Source organism: Taudactylus pleione, unplaced genomic scaffold, assembly GCF_031769625.1.
Source record: "Taudactylus pleione unplaced genomic scaffold, aTauple2 ptg000660l, whole genome shotgun sequence".
NCBI classification, from domain to species: Eukaryota; Metazoa; Chordata; class Amphibia; order Anura; family Myobatrachidae; genus Taudactylus; species Taudactylus pleione.
In genome coordinates this window covers 719,301-739,045 of record NW_028285062.1, presented here as the reverse complement: position 1 = coordinate 739,045, position 19,745 = coordinate 719,301, and the positions used below count along the sequence as shown (strand labels likewise).

At 42.1% G+C, this 19,745-nt stretch overlaps 1 protein-coding gene across 1 annotated transcript in view; it reads right to left on the bottom strand.

Annotated features, from left to right (window-relative positions):
• The window catches only part of PPP4R3A (protein phosphatase 4 regulatory subunit 3A), a 76,448-nt gene that overhangs the window by 45,730 nt on the left and 10,973 nt on the right, over window positions 1-19,745 (bottom strand). The window contains exons 3-4 of the mRNA XM_088455541.1: window positions 18,949-19,047; window positions 5,037-5,654 (exon numbers count right to left, since the gene is read on the bottom strand). Coding sequence (XP_088311667.1) covers window positions 5,037-5,654; window positions 18,949-19,047 — 717 coding nt within the window. The remainder of the gene's footprint in view (window positions 1-5,036; window positions 5,655-18,948; window positions 19,048-19,745) is intronic.

Below are 19,745 nucleotides of genomic sequence, written 5' to 3'. Positions count from 1 at the left end.
TATAATCTCCTGTATATAGGAGGAAGCCATATGGTTATTATATTACTGTTTAACCCACATACTATTGATAATTTGATTCTGTGTGACATTTACCCCAGTCCGGACATGGCATTTTGGCACAGCATTTTTATCACATTTTAGCACAGCATTTTTATCTGGCAGAAAATACATCAGGGGAAATTGTGCTAACCAGCTGAAAGTATGACCTCCCATTGCAAAAAAGCTTGTTTGCCAGAAAAGAAGCCATGGGTAACTCCAGCAAGAAACATTGTTGAAATAAATAATTTTGCAGTGTACTAAATCCTGATACAATTGTTGATTATTAAAAAAAATAATACTTCAACCTGAAATCAACAGTTGGAAACTCAGTGTAGCCGCTATTTTAGAGATAGCTCAGTTAAGGGGCCTGTCCATTACTCAACTGTTTGCACGATCCGACCAAAACCAGGAGGTTTTGGCCGCATCGTACAGAAAGTCGTGTAATGGACAGCCAGCAGGGACCAGCGATGCGTGTGCACGCTGGGTCCTTGCCGACCCCGACTATCTACGGAACATGCCCTTCAACCTGACGACAATTGTATAGGAGATAGGAGTTCAGGCTCCTGCACTGAATGACGTTCAGTGAGCGCCGTTCAGTGCGGGCACCACGCCTCGGCGACCTGAAGGTCTGAACGCGACTTGTTCAGTTTTTCAGGTCGCCCTATTAATCAACACCTTCCCATAGTATCATCTGTAGTAAGAGAACAAACACTGCAAACACGAGCCTGTGTTTAGCATCCCACCTGGGAAGATGCAGTCAGTCGCTGTGTCTTCAGCAGCCAATTTCGGGTGCAAGTCCTATTTACAGAATTTGAAGTTGCTACAGTAATTATAGTACCCAATATATAAGGGGCCCACACATCATCATTTGCATAAAGAATTTGATGATCCCCACACGACTGTACCTAATTGTACACTGCATTAAAAAAACAATGCTGAAGTAGCTTTGCAAAAGCTACCATATCAAGCGCAATAAAGTATAGAGCAAACACATTGCCACAATAACCAGCAATACGACATTGGCCCTCATTCAGAGCCGTTCGCTATTTGCGGTCGTTCGTTCAAAAACAAGGGGTGGCTATTCAAATGATCCGTTCGCACATTGCTGTCTGTTCACACCTCTAAGTCTGAACGAGCGAGCAAAACATACGCTCGTTTATTTGATAAAAACGCCCCCCTGGCCGCTCGCACCATACGTCATGTCCGCTATTTATTTGATTAATCGAGTACATCGTACAGCGTATGAACTGCTCGCTATTCTTGTGGTTGGTTTTTTCAACCGCTATTTTGCGAGCAGTTCTGAGTTTAAAAAAACCAAGTGACGTGGTCAATGACGCTGCTGGATTAATTATGCACTCCCTTAAAACGCCCGTTTTGACCTTTAAGCACGCCTGCGTTCGAATTCCACTCCCCCCTTTTCAAGCACCTTCCCCTGTTACCACCCACATACGCCTCATTCTGTCACTCAAAATAGCACGCACTCGCTATATAGCGTACAAACGATTTTCGGCCGCACTGACTGGTTCGCGCATGTGTACTAAAAACCGTACGCATGCGCAGATGTGCAAACATCGCTCGGAACGAGCGTACTGCCGCTAACGAGCGGCTCTGAATGAGGGCCATTATCTGGTGTAGAACCCAATAGCTAATACATACTGCACTGGATGAACAGATTATAACATTCCCATACTTCCAACAAAGGATTAGAAAACCTTGCAGGTTATATACAGTACGCCGTGTGTCTACTAAATCACACCATAAACATATTGCAATTACCCATTGCTAGTAAGATAGGATTACAATTACTCAATTCAAATATATCAAATATTGTGGATCCATTTACTTACACGTGCAGAATAATTAACACTAACAGTAACAAGGAGGTCAGCCACTTGCGCTCATCTCTGAATCTCCCTCTCTGTTTAAAAAGTTGTGTTTCTCAAAGTGTTCAGTAAACATATGGACATCAGATGATTCTGCAGAAAGATGTCCTTACTCTCCCAATACTCACTTTACCAGGAGAGAGAGAGCTGGAGGGTAAATACCGACTATTACACAGCGCCTCTAGTGGCCCCACAGGAACAATGGCTGCAAATCTAGAACGTCATTAGTCTTTGTGTACTTGCTGTATTTATATTCTGTATTGGTGAAGTGCTAGTACCATGTAGTTTAATGTTGGTCTAAGCAGCAGCTAGATGCAGAGGTAGCGAGGGCAAACCCTTACAGTTATTGTACTAGAGCAGGTCGGCTCTCCCAGAGCGTTGTCATCAGCTCCTATGTTCTACTTACTGGTATCTGCTATATACAGTATAAGTAATGTGTTATCCTAACCTTGTACAGAGCTGCAGGGAATGTTGGCACTACACAAGTACAAAGGTATAGGAAACAGATAATCAGAATATGTTATTTTCTAAATAAGGTTGAATATTAAGGACGATGCATTCCTTACATAACGGAGACCAGGGGGGCAGGCAACTATGTAACTGAATATAAATGGACAATATTATCCCGGTGGATTAGCAGTGAGGCTATTCCGATGACGTCATTACTTCTATTCTAAATCACAGGTTCTCAAACTCGGTCCTCAGGACCCCCCAAACAGTGCATGTTTTCCAGGTCTCCTCACAGAATCAGGTGAAATAATTAGCTCCATCTGGGGATCTTTTAAAATAGGTCAGTGAGTGATGAATATACCTGTGCCCCTGCTGGATGACCTACAAAATGTGACCTGTGTGGGGTCCTGAGGACAGAGGGTCTCATTCAGACCCGGTCGCAAGCACCAATGTGCTCGCAACCGGGTCGATAGTTAGCCCTACGCATGCGCAGCAGCCGCACTGCGCGTGCGCAAGCCCCGGAGCGAGAGAGAAACTCTCTCGCTCCGGAGCTCTCTACAAAAGGGGCGGCTGTCGATGTTGATCAGTGATGTCAGTGGGGGGTTTCCTGCTCGGTCAGAGCAGGAAGCTCCCTGGGGCTTGCGAGTGCCAAGACCCAACCTTAGGGTCTCGTCGCAAGCCCCGATGGTGTTCACCATCACGACCATCAACGTGGTCGGTCGTTAAGCTGTGGTTGGTAACCCACAGCTTACCTAACGACCAGGAGGCCGCACTTCAAGGGCCAGAGTTTGAGAACCACTGTTCTAAATGGATTGGGCGATCGTTCACTAGATGTAGAGGTCCAAGCTGAGAAGTCTCAGGTATCTGGCTCCTCTATATTGTCACTTTGCCTTCTCATGTAATTGAATATACCAGACAAGTAGTGAATCCGACCTCTTTGTATTATTGGGAAATGTTGTCCAAAGGGTCTCCCCATTTCTAGTATCTGTAACTACAGTGTTTCCCTTACTATAGTATGGTTATTGCTAACCCTTCTCTCCTCCCTCTCAGAATCCCAATGTTCTTCTTGTTAAAAGACTGGAGTAACTTCCCAATTTGTCACTTATCACTATTATTGCTGTGTGTTTTGTCTCTAAAAATAGCTATTGCGATTGTTGTACGTCATTATTTTGTACGATTCCTTCAATAAACATTTCTTTTTTTAAATCTATAAATGATATCAACCCAACAAAATCTAGGACCAGAAAATAAATACCAAAACACCGCACAACATTGGAAGCACCACAACCAGGCACCGGACCGGACAGCGCTGCACTAACATGTGTTATTGTTTTTTACCATTTATAATGGAAATATAGGTCATTAAGCTCCCATTATGTGCTAAGCTGAGTTTAGGTGTCTGTGACACGTCTAATTGGTCCTGTCTAGGTCAGTAATGGCAGGGGCTATTTTAAGAGAGGAGAGGGCCTATGTGTACTCTCAGTACCGGCCCCCTCCTCTCTGGCAGCACAGTAAATTCTGGCTTGGTGCCAGGATTTACTGCACATGCGCGGGTTCTACAGGAAAATGGCGCCTGCACCTTCTTCCCAGGGACATCTCTCGCGCATGTGCAAGTCACTGGGAAAATGTCCGCTGCCATTTTCCCTGTGATTTTACTGCTCTGCAGCGTCACACTCTGGAGACTGCTGAGAGGCAAGTATCACTATATATGGGTGCAAGGTGTGCGGCGAGGGCCCCGCTGGACCCAGAGACCCTGCATCCATGATACGCCATTGAGTAAGGGGCAGCAGGCAGCCCTCCGTGCCCTCACCAACAGTTCCTTCCCACATTCAGGTCCTTAAGGGTGAATTCAATAGTTATTTGGGCACGGATAGTGATGGGTGCCCGACGGAGCGATTGAATTGTTGCTCCGATCGGGTGCAAGTGCGGCGGGTGCCCAGATTTCTTCTCGCACCGTACTGAGATGGCGAGCAGAAAACTGCAAAGTCCGCCGTTTACGCGGTTACACCTAGTGCATTTGGACGTGACAAGCATAAGCGCGACACTCGCACCCAATCAGAGCAACAACTGAATAGCTCCGTTGTGCGCCCATTATTATCGGGTGCCCAAAAATCAATTGAATTCCCCCCTAAATGTTTGTTATAGCTTGTAAAGCTGGATAGGAATGCCAGCAGAAAGGTGTCTTTTCATTGATTAAATGTGTTCATTTAACATCCTACTGAGACAAAGTAATGTGCAGCCCCTGAAATCTAAATGGCTGTCTATGCAGTCCCCCTCATCCCCCCAAAGTGTATCAGGTTGCCCATTACTGTTCTTGCAATGTTTGCAGAGGCTGGACCCAATGCAAGGACCGATATAAGAAGTGTGGCCTTATGGGTCAGCCTGCGAGATGCAGACATGGGTGATCCCGGCCAGTCAGACCGTATTATAAAGCGGTAATGATTTGAAAGGCAAAACCAGATTGGTTTTTGCTTTCAAATTATTGCCTCTTTAAACATACAGCCATACTCATTGGAATCACACTCGTAGACGTCTCATTAGCACATAAGGACATTGTAATGCATTAGTGCGGAGGTCATTATGCGGACAGCCATACAGCGAGGCACAGTAAAGAGCATATTACACGGACGGACACAACACATGTACCTGATAAAGCGCACTCACCTGTAACATCCCAACTATCTCCACTTTGTTAAAAAATATGAAGGAGTGGAGCGTAGACAACATGTTTTCCTCAAAGACGGAGGGGGTGGGTAGTACCACGTCCTGTATGTACTGCACTCTATAGGTCTGGTGTATTTTCTGTTTCAGTTCTGGGTCCGATATCGGAATCACCTCTTTGAACTTGGCGGTTTTTGTTAGAAACTCCCTGTGTTTGCGCTGCGTGGATAAGGTGGGGTCGTACTCCAGGCAGCCAATGATGTCCATGATGCAGTCCTCGGAAAACATGACCTCGAACAGAGCAGTTCGGTTTAAGAGGAAGATGCCCTTGACAATTTCGTACAAGTGGTGTAATCCTTCAATGTTCTCCAAGTCTTCGCACACGTGGAAAAGTTCAAGGAGTTTTTTGATGTAGCCATCATTTTCTAGGGCCAGCGCCAGTTTTTCACGCCGAAGCGGAGAGGGTAAAGAGGACGCCACAACCTCGGCGATCTCTTCTAGTCGGCCGAGTTCACAGGATGGCAGCTCCAAGCCGGGGGACGACATATCCTCAAATCGCTCCTCTTCAGACTCATCCACTAGGTCCTGAGTGATGTCCACGGAAGGGTCTTTCCCTTGTACCTGGAGGAAGTGGCAGCACATTAGCTACTAGAAGACTATTACCCCCAGATTTGTCACTACAACCAGGGTACGGTCATACAAGTCAGCTCAAGCCCTACAGCAACGTAAACGTCTTTATGGCAGAAACAAAACTACACATATATTAAACAGAACACAGTTACTGGCTATACATTTGGCTTTATACTCATGGTCCTGGTCTGACAAAGGCCAATGCTAAGCTTACAATTCCCCTCTTACCTGGAGGCTGCTACAGAGACATGTGATTAACAGGAATTAACCCTAATGGAGACCCCACATTAATTCACATATGATGTCCCAAAAATGCTCTCATCTAAACTCAAATCTAGGTTTTTATTCTATGACATTTGTTATAAGAAAAAAAAAAAAAACATTATATATACACATATATACACATGGGAATTCAATTAGCAGATATAAGCCGCTTTTTTCGTGGAAAAAAGGCTCATCGTGCACATTTGTACTTATCGCGCTATGCTATTGGCTGCGGTTTCTGGAAGGGTGAATTCTCCATGGCATAAAGTCACAAAAAGCTTTCACCACCTGCTGAGCAGGTGAAAAGTTGGGGAAAATGCCTATTCTCAAGGTAAAAATGTCGGGACTTGATTCAGAACCACTAGGACACCCTCCTTAGTTAATTAGGCAAAAAGCAGCTTTTAATTAGGTTAATTTAGCCAATATTGATGTCATTTCTGGAGTGAAAAAGTGCAAAATGCAGGAAAATGGGATAATTGATGTGGGACAGGTATATTACTGTCACTAATACACTTCTATATTGTTATCCTATATCACAGGTATATTAGGGGCCACTAATACACTTCTATATTGTTATCCTATATCACAGGTATATTACGGTCACTAATACACTTCTATATCGTTATCCTATATCACAGGTATATTACGGTCACTAATACACTTCTATATCGTTATCCTATATCACAGGTATATTACGGTCACTAATACACTTCTATATCGTTATCCTATATCACAGGTATATTACTCTCACTAATACACTTCTATATTGTTATCCTATATCACAGGTATATTACTCTCACTAATACACTTCTATATTGTTATCCTATATCACAGGTATATTACTGTCACTAATACACTTTTATATTGTTATCCTATATCACAGGTATATCAGGGTCACTAATACACTTCTATATTGTTATCCTATATCACAGGTATATTACGGTCACTAATACACTTCTATATTGTTATCCTATATCACAGGTATATTAGGGGCCACTAATACACTTCTATATCGTTATCCTATATCACAGGTATATTACTCTCACTAATACACTTCTATATTGTTATCCTATATCACAGGTATATTACTCTCACTAATACACTTCTATATCGTTATCCTATATCACAGGTATATTACTGTCACTAATACACTTTTATATTGTTATCCTATATCACAGGTATATTACTGTCACTAATACACTTTTATATTGTTATCCTATATCACAGGTATATTAGGGGCCACTAATACACTTTTATATTGTTATCCTATATCACAGGTATATTACGGTCACTAATACACTTCTATATTGTTATCCTATATCACAGGTATATTACGGTCACTAATACACTTCTATATCGTTATCCTATATCACAGGTATATTACAGTCACTAATACACTTCTATATTGTTATCCTATATCACAGGTATATCAGGGTCACTAATACACTTCTATATCGTTATCCTATATCACAGGTAAATTACGGCCACTAATACACTTCTATATCGTTATCCTATATCACAGGTATATTACGGTCACTAATACACTTCTATATCGTTATCCTATATCACAGGTATATTACGGTCACTAATACACTTCTATATCGTTATCCTATATCACAGGTATATTACGGTCACTAATACACTTCTATATCGTTATCCTATATCACAGGTATATTAGGGGCCACTAATACAATTCTATATTGTTATCCTATATCACAGGTATATTACGGTCACTAATACACTTCTATATCGTTATCCTATATCACAGGTATATTACGGTCACTAATACACTTCTATATTGTTATCCTATATCACAGGTATATTACGGTCACTAATACACTTCTATATTGTTATCCTATATCACAGGTATATTACGGTCACTAATACACTTCTATATTGTTATCCTATATCACAGGTATATTACGGTCACTAATACACTTCTATATTGTTATCCTATATCACAGGTATATTAGGGGCCACTAATACACTTCTATATCGTTATCCTATATCACAGGTATATTACGGTCACTAATACACTTCTATATTGTTATCCTATATCACAGGTATATTAGGGGCCACTAATACACTTCTATATCGTTATCCTATATCACAGGTATATTAGGGGCCACTAATACACTTCTATATTGTTATCCTATATCACAGGTATATCAGGGTCACTAATACACTTCTATATTGTTATCCTATATCACAGGTATATTAGGGGCCACTAATACACTTCTATATTGTTATCCTATATCACAGGTATATTAGGGGCCACTAATACACTTCTATATCGTTATCCTATATCACAGGTATATTACTGTCACTAATACACTTCTATATTGTTATCCTATATCACAGGTATATTACGGTCACTAATACACTTCTATATTGTTATCCTATATCACAGGTATATTACTGTCACTAATACACTTCTATATTGTTATCCTATATCACAGGTATATTACAGTCACTAATACACTTCTATATTGTTATCCTATATCACAGGTATATTAGGGGCCACTAATACACTTCTATATCGTTATCCTATATCACAGGTATATTACTGTCACTAATACACTTCTATATTGTTATCCTATATCACAGGTATATTACGGTCACTAATACACTTCTATATTGTTATCCTATATCACAGGTATATTAGGGGCCACTAATACACTTCTATATCGTTATCCTATATCACAGGTATATTACTGTCACTAATACACTTCTATATTGTTATCCTATATCACAGGTATATTACGGTCACTAATACACTTCTATATTGTTATCCTATATCACAGGTATATTAGGGGCCACTAATACACTTCTATATCGTTATCCTATATCACAGGTATATTACGGTCACTAATACACTTCTATATTGTTATCCTATATCACAGGTATATTAGGGGCCACTAATACACTTCTATATTGTTATCCTATATCACAGGTATATTAGGGGCCACTAATACACTTCTATATCGTTATCCTATATCACAGGTATATTACGGTCACTAATACACTTCTATATCGTTATCCTATATCACAGGTATATTACTGTCACTAATACACTTCTATATTGTTATCCTATATCACAGGTATATTACGGTCACTAATACACTTCTATATTGTTATCCTATATCACAGGTATATTAGGGGCCACTAATACACTTCTATATCGTTATCCTATATCACAGGTATATTACTGTCACTAATACACTTCTATATTGTTATCCTATATCACAGGTATATTACGGTCACTAATACACTTCTATATTGTTATCCTATATCACAGGTATATTAGGGGCCACTAATACACTTCTATATCGTTATCCTATATCACAGGTATATTACGGTCACTAATACACTTCTATATTGTTATCCTATATCACAGGTATATTAGGGGCCACTAATACACTTCTATATTGTTATCCTATATCACAGGTATATTAGGGGCCACTAATACACTTCTATATCGTTATCCTATATCACAGGTATATTACTGTCACTAATACACTTCTATATTGTTATCCTATATCACAGGTATATTAGGGGCCACTAATACACTTCTATATCGTTATCCTATATCACAGGTATATTACTGTCACTAATACACTTCTATATTGTTATCCTATATCACTGGTATATTACGGTCACTAATACACTTCTATATCGTTATCCTATATCACAGGTATATCAGGGCCACTAATATACTTCTATATCGTTATCCTATATCACAGGTATATTACGGTCACTAATACACTTCTATATCGTTATCCTATATCACAGGTATATTACTCTCACTAATACACTTCTATATTGTTATCCTATATCACAGGTATATTACTCTCACTAATACACTTCTATATCGTTATCCTATATCACAGGTATATTACTGTCACTAATACACTTCTATATCGTTATCCTATATCACAGGTATATTAGGGGCCACTAATACACTTCTATATCGTTATCCTATATCACAGGTATATTACTCTCACTAATACACTTCTATATTGTTATCCTATATCACAGGTATATTAGGGGTCACTAATACACTTCTATATTGTTATCCTATATCACAGGTATATTACGGTCACTAATACACTTCTATATTGTTATCCTATATCACAGGTATATTACGGTCACTAATACACTTCTATATCGTTATCCTATATCACAGGTATATTACGGTCACTAATACACTTCTATATCGTTATCCTATATCACAGGTATATTAGGGGCCACTAATACACTTCTATATTGTTATCCTATATCACAGGTATATTACGGTCACTAATACACTTCTATATTGTTATCCTATATCACAGGTATATTAGGGGCCACTAATACACTTCTATATCGTTATCCTATATCACAGGTACATTACGGTCACTAATACACTTCTATATCGTTATCCTATATCACAGGTATATTACGGTCACTAATACACTTCTATATTGTTATCCTATATCACAGGTATATTAGGGGCCACTAATACACTTCTATATTGTTATCCTATATCACAGGTATATTACGGTCACTAATACACTTCTATATTGTTATCCTATATCACAGGTATATTACGGTCACTAATACACTTCTATATTGTTATCCTATATCACAGGTATATTACGGTCACTAATACACTTCTATATTGTTATTCTATATCACAGGTATATTAGGGGCCACTAATACACTTCTATATTGTTATCCTATATCACAGGTATATTAGGGGCCACTAATACACTTCTATATCGTTATCCTATATCACAGGTATATTAGGGTCACTAATACACTTCTATATCGTTATCCTATATCACAGGTATATTACTGTCACTAATACACTTCTATATTGTTATCCTATATCACAGGTATATTAGGGTCACTAATACACTTCTATATCGTTATCCTATATCACAGGTATATTAGGGTCACTAATACACTTCTATATCGTTATCCTATATCACAGGTATATTACGGTCACTAATACACTTTTATATTGTTATCCTATATCACAGGTATATTAGGGGCCACTAATACACTTCTATATTGTTATCCTATATCACAGGTATATTACGGTTACTAATACACTTCTATATCGTTATCCTATATCACAGGTATATTAGGGGTCACTAATACACTTCTATATTGTTATCCTATATCACAGGTATATTACAGTCACTAATACACTTCTATATCATTATCCTATATCACAGGTATATTAGGGGTCACTAATACACTTGTGATATAGGATAACAATATAGAAGTGTATTAGTGACCCCTAATATACCTGTGATATAGGATAACGATATAGAAGTGTATTAGTGACTGTAATATACCTGTGATATAGGATAACGATATAGAAGTGTATTATTGGCCCTGATACACCTGTGATATAGGATAACAATATAGAAGTGTATCAGGGCCAATAATACACTTCTATATCGTTATCCTATATCACAGGTATATTACGGTCACTAATACACTTCTATATTGATATCCTATATCACAGGTATATTACGGCCACTAATACACTTCTATATCGTTATCCTATATCACAGGTATATTACGGTCACTAATACACTTCTATATCGTTATCCTATATCACAGGTATATTACGGTCACTAATACACTTCTATATCGTTATCCTATATCACAGGTATATTAGGGGTAACTAATACACTCCTATATCTTTATCCTATATCACAGGTATATTAGGGGTCACTAATACACTTCTATATTGTTATCCTATATCACAGGTATATTAGGGGTCACTTATACACTTCTATATTGTTATCCTATATCACAGGTATATTACGGTCACTCATACACTTCTATATTGTTATCCTATATCACAGGTATATTACGGTCACTAATACACTTCTATATTGTTATCCTATATCACAGGTATATTACGGTCACTAATACACTTCTATATTGTTATCCTATATCACTGGTATATTACGGTCACTAATACACTTCTATATTGTTATCCTATATCACAGGTATATTAGGGGCCACTAATTTACTTCTATATTGTTATCCTATATCACAGGTATATTACGGTCACTAATACACTTCTATATTGTTATCCTATATCACAGGTATATTAGGGGTCACTAATACACTTCTATATCGTTATCCTATATCACAGGTATATTACGGTCACTAATACACTTCTATATTGATATCCTATATCACAGGTATATTAGGGGCCACTAATACACTTCTATATTGTTATCCTATATCACAGGTATATTACGGTCACTAATACACTTCTATATCGTTATCCTATATCACAGGTATATTACTGTCACTAATACACTTCTATATTGTTATCCTATATCACAGGTATATTACGGTCACTAATACACTTCTATATTGTTATCCTATATCACAGGTATATTAGGGGCCACTAATACACTTCTATATCGTTATCCTATATCACAGGTATATTACGGTCACTAATACACTTCTATATTGTTATCCTATATCACAGGTATATTAGGGGCCACTAATACACTTCTATATTGTTATCCTATATCACAGGTATATTAGGGGCCACTAATACACTTCTATATCGTTATCCTATATCACAGGTATATTACTGTCACTAATACACTTCTATATTGTTATCCTATATCACAGGTATATTAGGGGCCACTAATACACTTCTATATCGTTATCCTATATCACAGGTATATTACTGTCACTAATACACTTCTATATTGTTATCCTATATCACTGGTATATTACGGTCACTAATACACTTCTATATCGTTATCCTATATCACAGGTATATCAGGGCCACTAATATACTTCTATATCGTTATCCTATATCACAGGTATATTACGGTCACTAATACACTTCTATATTGTTATCCTATATCACAGGTATATTACGGTCACTAATACACTTCTATATTGTTATCCTATATCACAGGTATATTACGGTCACTAATACACTTCTATATTGTTATCCTATATCACAGGTATATTACGGTCACTAATACACTTCTATATTGTTATCCTATATCACAGGTATATTAGGGGCCACTAATACACTTCTATATCGTTATCCTATATCACAGGTATATTACGGTCACTAATACACTTCTATATTGTTATCCTATATCACAGGTATATTAGGGGCCACTAATACACTTCTATATCGTTATCCTATATCACAGGTATATTAGGGGCCACTAATACACTTCTATATTGTTATCCTATATCACAGGTATATCAGGGTCACTAATACACTTCTATATTGTTATCCTATATCACAGGTATATTACGGTCACTAATACACTTCTATATTGTTATCCTATATCACAGGTATATTAGGGGCCACTAATACACTTCTATATCGTTATCCTATATCACAGGTATATTAGGGGCCACTAATACACTTCTATATTGTTATCCTATATCACAGGTATATTAGGGTCACTAATACACTTCTATATTGTTATCCTATATCACAGGTATATCAGGGTCACTAATACACTTCTATATTGTTATCCTATATCACAGGTATATTACGGTCACTAATACACTTCTATATTGTTATCCTATATCACAGGTATATTACTGTCACTAATATACTTCTATATCGTTATCCTATATCACAGGTATATTACGGTCACTAATACACTTCTATATTGTTATCCTATATCACAGGTATATTACTGTCACTAATACACTTCTATATTGTTATCCTATATCACAGGTATATTACGGTCACTAATACACTTCTATATCGTTATCCTATATCACAGGTATATTAGGGGCCACTAATACACTTCTATATCGTTATCCTATATCACAGGTATATTAGGGGCCACTAATACACTTCTATATCGTTATCCTATATCACAGGTATATTAGGGTCACTAATACACTTCTATATTGTTATCCTATATCACAGGTATATCAGGGTCACTAATACACTTCTATATTGTTATCCTATATCACAGGTATATTACGGTCACTAATACACTTCTATATTGTTATCCTATATCACAGGTATATTACTGTCACTAATATACTTCTATATCGTTATCCTATATCACAGGTATATTACGGTCACTAATACACTTCTATATTGTTATCCTATATCACAGGTATATTACTGTCACTAATACACTTCTATATTGTTATCCTATATCACAGGTATATTACGGTCACTAATACACTTCTATATCGTTATCCTATATCACAGGTATATTAGGGGCCACTAATACACTTCTATATCGTTATCCTATATCACAGGTATATTAGGGGCCACTAATACACTTCTATATCGTTATCCTATATCACTTTGCCTTTTTTTGGGGTACAATCAGATTTCCACATTTTCATACTTATCGCCGGGAAAAGCCCGAAGAAGTTTTGCGTGAATGCGCTATTTGACTTTTGGGATTGAAGTGTTGGAAAAACAGCTGCACGCATAGGCGCGATAAGCGGGAATTCGGGTGAGAAAACCTAGTGTGCAAAAAATTACCACATTATCTCGGCTAATTGAATTCCCCCCATGGTGCGTTATAATAATAGAAATCCCACTAACATGATTGGCTACACAAGATCACATGGCCGTGCATTATATCCCAACTACCGCACAACTCCCAGCGTAACCGCCCATCTGGACTACTTCCAACTGTCACCAAAAACTCATCACAACGCCACAGCAGTATCACTCCGCAGGGGTAAACAATAGCATCACTCACAGAGACCCTACTCAGAGAAAAGCAACGCGTCCCCGCCTCAACCACAGCGGCGAATCCCCACCTCACCCACAGCGGCGCGTCCCCGCCTCACCCACAGCGGCGCGTCCCCCTCAACTGTGTTATTCCCTTAGCACTATTATCCAGTTAAAAGTTTATTCATAAAAAAAATTATTAAAATGAAACAGCCTATTTCCTCCTACTCTGGATCTTTTTCACCCTATTTTATCACAGCAGGGGCCATTTTATAAGGCAATGTGCGTCATAACGCAAACCAAGGCGTGCACATGTCAGAGTGCGACCGCACAGCCAAGAGTGGTATGTGTATGTATGTGTATGAGATATAGATACACACAGACACACACTGTAGCTGTATATCACGTCTACAATTTGGGATGTAGTTATATCACCGGCGGCCGGAATGCTGGGCATCGAAAGCCCGACCCGGGACTAAAGATAGGCGTAGCAATCCCGACAGCCGGCATCCAAAAAGAAATGTAAGCGGGGCTTGTTAGGTCTTAGCCGCTGGGGGCAGAGGGTTAGGTTTAGGAACCCTCGGGGGAGATTAGGGTTAAAGACACCCCGGGGAGGATTAGACTACAGGGTGGGAGGGTTAGGTTTAGGGTGCGGGAAGGGGGGGGGTTAGACACCACCAAGGGAGGGTTAGGGATAGTATACTTGCCACCCCTGTCAGGATCTTCATCCATTGGGATGCCGCTAGTATTTCATACTCGACCCCTAAAATTTTGTCCTTCAAAATGTAAGTATGCCCTCCTCCCCGATAGCACCCTGCACCTAGAGTGACCACTGCCCCCCTCCTCACTGATAGCACCCTGCACCTAGAGTGACCACTGCCCCCCTCCTCACTGATCAGCAGCCTGCACCTAGGGTGACCACTGCCCCCCTCCTCACTGATCAGCAGCCTGCACCTAGAGTGACCACTGCCCCCCTCCTCACTGATAGCACCCTGCACCTAGAGTGACCACTGCCCCCCTCCTCACTGATAGCACCCTGCACCTAGAGTGACCACTGCCCCCCTCCTCACTGATCAGCACCCTGCACCTAGAGTGACCACTGCCCCCCTCCTCACTGATCAGCACCCTGCACCTAGAGTGACCACTGCCCCCCTCCTCACTGATCAGCACCCTGCACCTAGAGAGACCACTGCCCTCCTCCTCACTGATAGCACCCTGCACCTAGAGAGACCACTGCCCTCCTCCTCACTGATAGCACCCTGCACCTAGAGACCACTGCCCCCCTCCTCACTGATAGCACCCTGCACCTAGAGAGACCACTGCCCCCTCCTCACTGATCGCACCCTGCACCTAGAGTGACCACTGCCCCCCTCCTCACTGATAGCACCCTGCACCTAGAGTGACCACTGCCCCCCTCCTCACTGATAGCACCCTGCACCTAGAGTGACCACTGCCCCCCTCCTCACTGATAGCACCCTGCACCTAGAGTGACCACTGCCCCCCTCCACTGATAGCACCCTGCACCTAGAGTGACCACTGCCCCCCTCCTCACTGATCAGCACCCTGCACCTAGAGAGACCACTGCCCTCCTCCTCACTGATAGCACCCTGCACCTAGAGAGACCACTGCCCTCCTCCTCACTGATAGCACCCTGCACCTAGAGACCACTGCCCCCCTCCTCACTGATAGCACCCTGCACCTAGAGTGACCACTGCCCCCCTCCTCACTGATAGCACCCTGCACCTAGAGTGACCACTGCCCCCCTCCTCACTGATCAGCAGCCTGCACCTAGGGTGACCACTGCCCCCCTCCTCACTGATCAGCAGCCTGCACCTAGAGTGACCACTGCCCCCCTCCTCACTGATAGCACCCTGCACCTAGAGTGACCACTGCCCCCCTCCTCACTGATAGCACCCTGCACCTAGAGTGACCACTGCCCCCCTCCTCACTGATCAGCACCCTGCACCTAGAGTGACCACTGCCCCCCTCCTCACTGATAGCACCCTGCACCTAGAGTGACCACTGCCCCCCTCCTCACTGATCAGCAGCCTGCACCTAGGGTGACCACTGCCCCCCTCCTCACTGATCAGCAGCCTGCACCTAGAGTGACCACTGCCCCCCTCCTCACTGATAGCACCCTGCACCTAGAGTGACCACTGCCCCCCTCCTCACTGATAGCACCCTGCACCTAGAGTGACCACTGCCCCCCTCCTCACTGATCAGCACCCTGCACCTAGAGTGACCACTGCCCCCCTCCTCACTGATCAGCACCCTGCACCTAGAGTGACCACTGCCCCCCTCCTCACTGATCAGCACCCTGCACCTAGAGAGACCACTGCCCTCCTCCTCACTGATAGCACCCTGCACCTAGAGAGACCACTGCCCTCCTCCTCACTGATAGCACCCTGCACCTAGAGACCACTGCCCCCCTCCTCACTGATAGCACCCTGCACCTAGAGAGACCACTGCCCCCTCCTCACTGATCGCACCCTGCACCTAGAGTGACCACTGCCCCCCTCCTCACTGATAGCACCCTGCACCTAGAGTGACCACTGCCCCCCTCCTCACTGATAGCACCCTGCACCTAGAGTGACCACTGCCCCCCTCCTCACTGATAGCACCCTGCACCTAGAGTGACCACTGCCCCCCTCCACTGATAGCACCCTGCACCTAGAGTGACCACTGCCCCCCTCCTCACTGATCAGCACCCTGCACCTAGAGAGACCACTGCCCTCCTCCTCACTGATAGCACCCTGCACCTAGAGAGACCACTGCCCTCCTCCTCACTGATAGCACCCTGCACCTAGAGACCACTGCCCCCCTCCTCACTGATAGCACCCTGCACCTAGAGAGACCACTGCCCCCTCCTCACTGATCAGCACCCTGCACCTAGAGTGACCACAGCCCCCCTCCTCACTGATAGCACCCTGCACCTAGAGTGACCACTGCCCCCCTCCTCACTGATCAGCACCCTGCACCTAGAGTGACCACTGCCCCCCTCCTCACTGATCAGCACCCTGCACCTAGAGTGACCACTGCCCCCCTCCTCACTGATCAGCACCCTGCACCTAGAGAGACCACTGCCCCCTCCTCACTGATAGCACCCTGCACCTAGAGAGACCACTGCCCCCTCCTCACTGATCAGCACCCTGCACCTAGAGAGACCACTGCCCCCTCCTCACTGATCAGCACCCTGCACCTAGAGTGACCACTGCCCCCCTCCTCACTGATAGCACCCTGCTCCTAGAGTGACCACTGCCCCCCTCCTCACTGATAGCACCCTGCACCTAGAGTGACCACTGCCCCCCTCCTCACTGATCAGCACCCTGCACCTAGAGTGACCACAGCCCCCCTCCTCACTGATCAGCACCCTGCACCTAGAGTGACCACTGCCCCCCTCCTCACTGATCAGCACCCTGCACCTAGAGTGACCACTGCCTCCCTCCTCACTGATCAGCACCCTGCACCTAGAGAGACCACTGCCCCCCTCCTCACTGATCAGCACCCTGCACCTAGAGACCACTGCCCCCTCCTCACTGATCAGCACCCTGCACCTAGAGAGACCACTGCCCCCCTCCTCACTGATCAGCACCCTGCACCTAGAGACCACTGCCCCCTCCTCACTGATCAGCACCCTGCACCTAGAGACCACTGCCCCCTCCTCACTGATCAGCACCCTGCACCTAGAGAGACCACTGCCCCCCTCCTCACTAATAGCACCCTGCACCTAGAGAGACCACTAGTGCGCATGACGGAACAAATCATTGTCGTTTATTGTCTTTTATGTTAGATACTAGACGGAAGATTTATCAAAGTCTGGAGAGAAAGGACCAAACAACCAGTTCCTGTCAAATTTCAAACACAGCCTGTAACATGGTAGTTAGGAGCTGATTGGTTGGTACTTTCTCTCTACACTTTATCTTTCTCCAAGCTTTGATAAATCTCCCCCAGAGAGAGAGAGAATGTTTATCAATGAGTTATAATATTTCTTATTGTGCAAAAAACTTAAATATATGGGGTAATAATTTTATTTATATGTATTTTATATATTTAATAATGTGTATGTTTTATTCACTGTGTTTTTGAATATTGGTATTAAAAAAGGAAATTGAAGTGCTCTCTAAGTTACATTGTTTATCATATCTAACCTATAAAATATATTTACTAGCAACTGATTTATCCAACAGATGCTGAACTAAAGGGAATTAATTTTATCTGAACCATAATATATGCCAATATGTGGGAAGCTGCAAAACACAATCCTGTCCTGCATCACATCCCAAATCCTGAACGTGAAACAATCTCATCACATACCTGACATATCTTCTCCCAGATCTCATCACAACCAGCTTTTTCCTGAAAACTCAGAGCCAGGTCATAGTTTTCTGCCTCGGACCACACTATCAAAGTGTCCTACAGAAAAGAGAGCAAGAAAATATCACTGACATGCACAATATATCCCAAATAAAACCCCCGTTCCTCCCACCACAGAGGCTGCTATAATAGCCAGGGTTACATGTAATAGCGGATCCACAGTCTGAGGAGTACGCTGCTCATCCCTCCATGGCTGGACAACAAAGATGGCGTTTCCAATAACCGAATACATATGGTGGTGCCCACATTTCTCGCTCAGACCCCGAGCAAAGGACATATACTAAGTACCTTGTACACTGGAGAAGTAATACACTTACCAGGGTAAATTTCCAGGATTGCGTCTAGTAACTAGAGGAAGCATTATCCAAAACAACTAAAAGACTATTTCAATATACTTTGAAAAAGAAAAAATTGGCATAGCCATAGTAGATTAAGGAATTGAAAGGAGAAAAAAAAAAAAGTGAATTATACGAGAGCTGATAGAGAAGTAATGAGACTGCCACGTCTGTCCCATAGGTAGACGGGTAACGCTATGCTGGTTATTGTGAAGCTCATACATCGATGTGTCTGAACGTGCAATTGGACTGCTGTAGTCGTCTTTGTTTGGTCATAGCGAGTGGAAGATCTTCGTACGTTTCGTCATGGCGGATGAGGAAGACGTGTCTGTGAGATTACGTCAGAGATGTGCGATTGAAGTTTGTGTTAAACTTGAAAAAAGTGGAAATGAAACTCAGGAA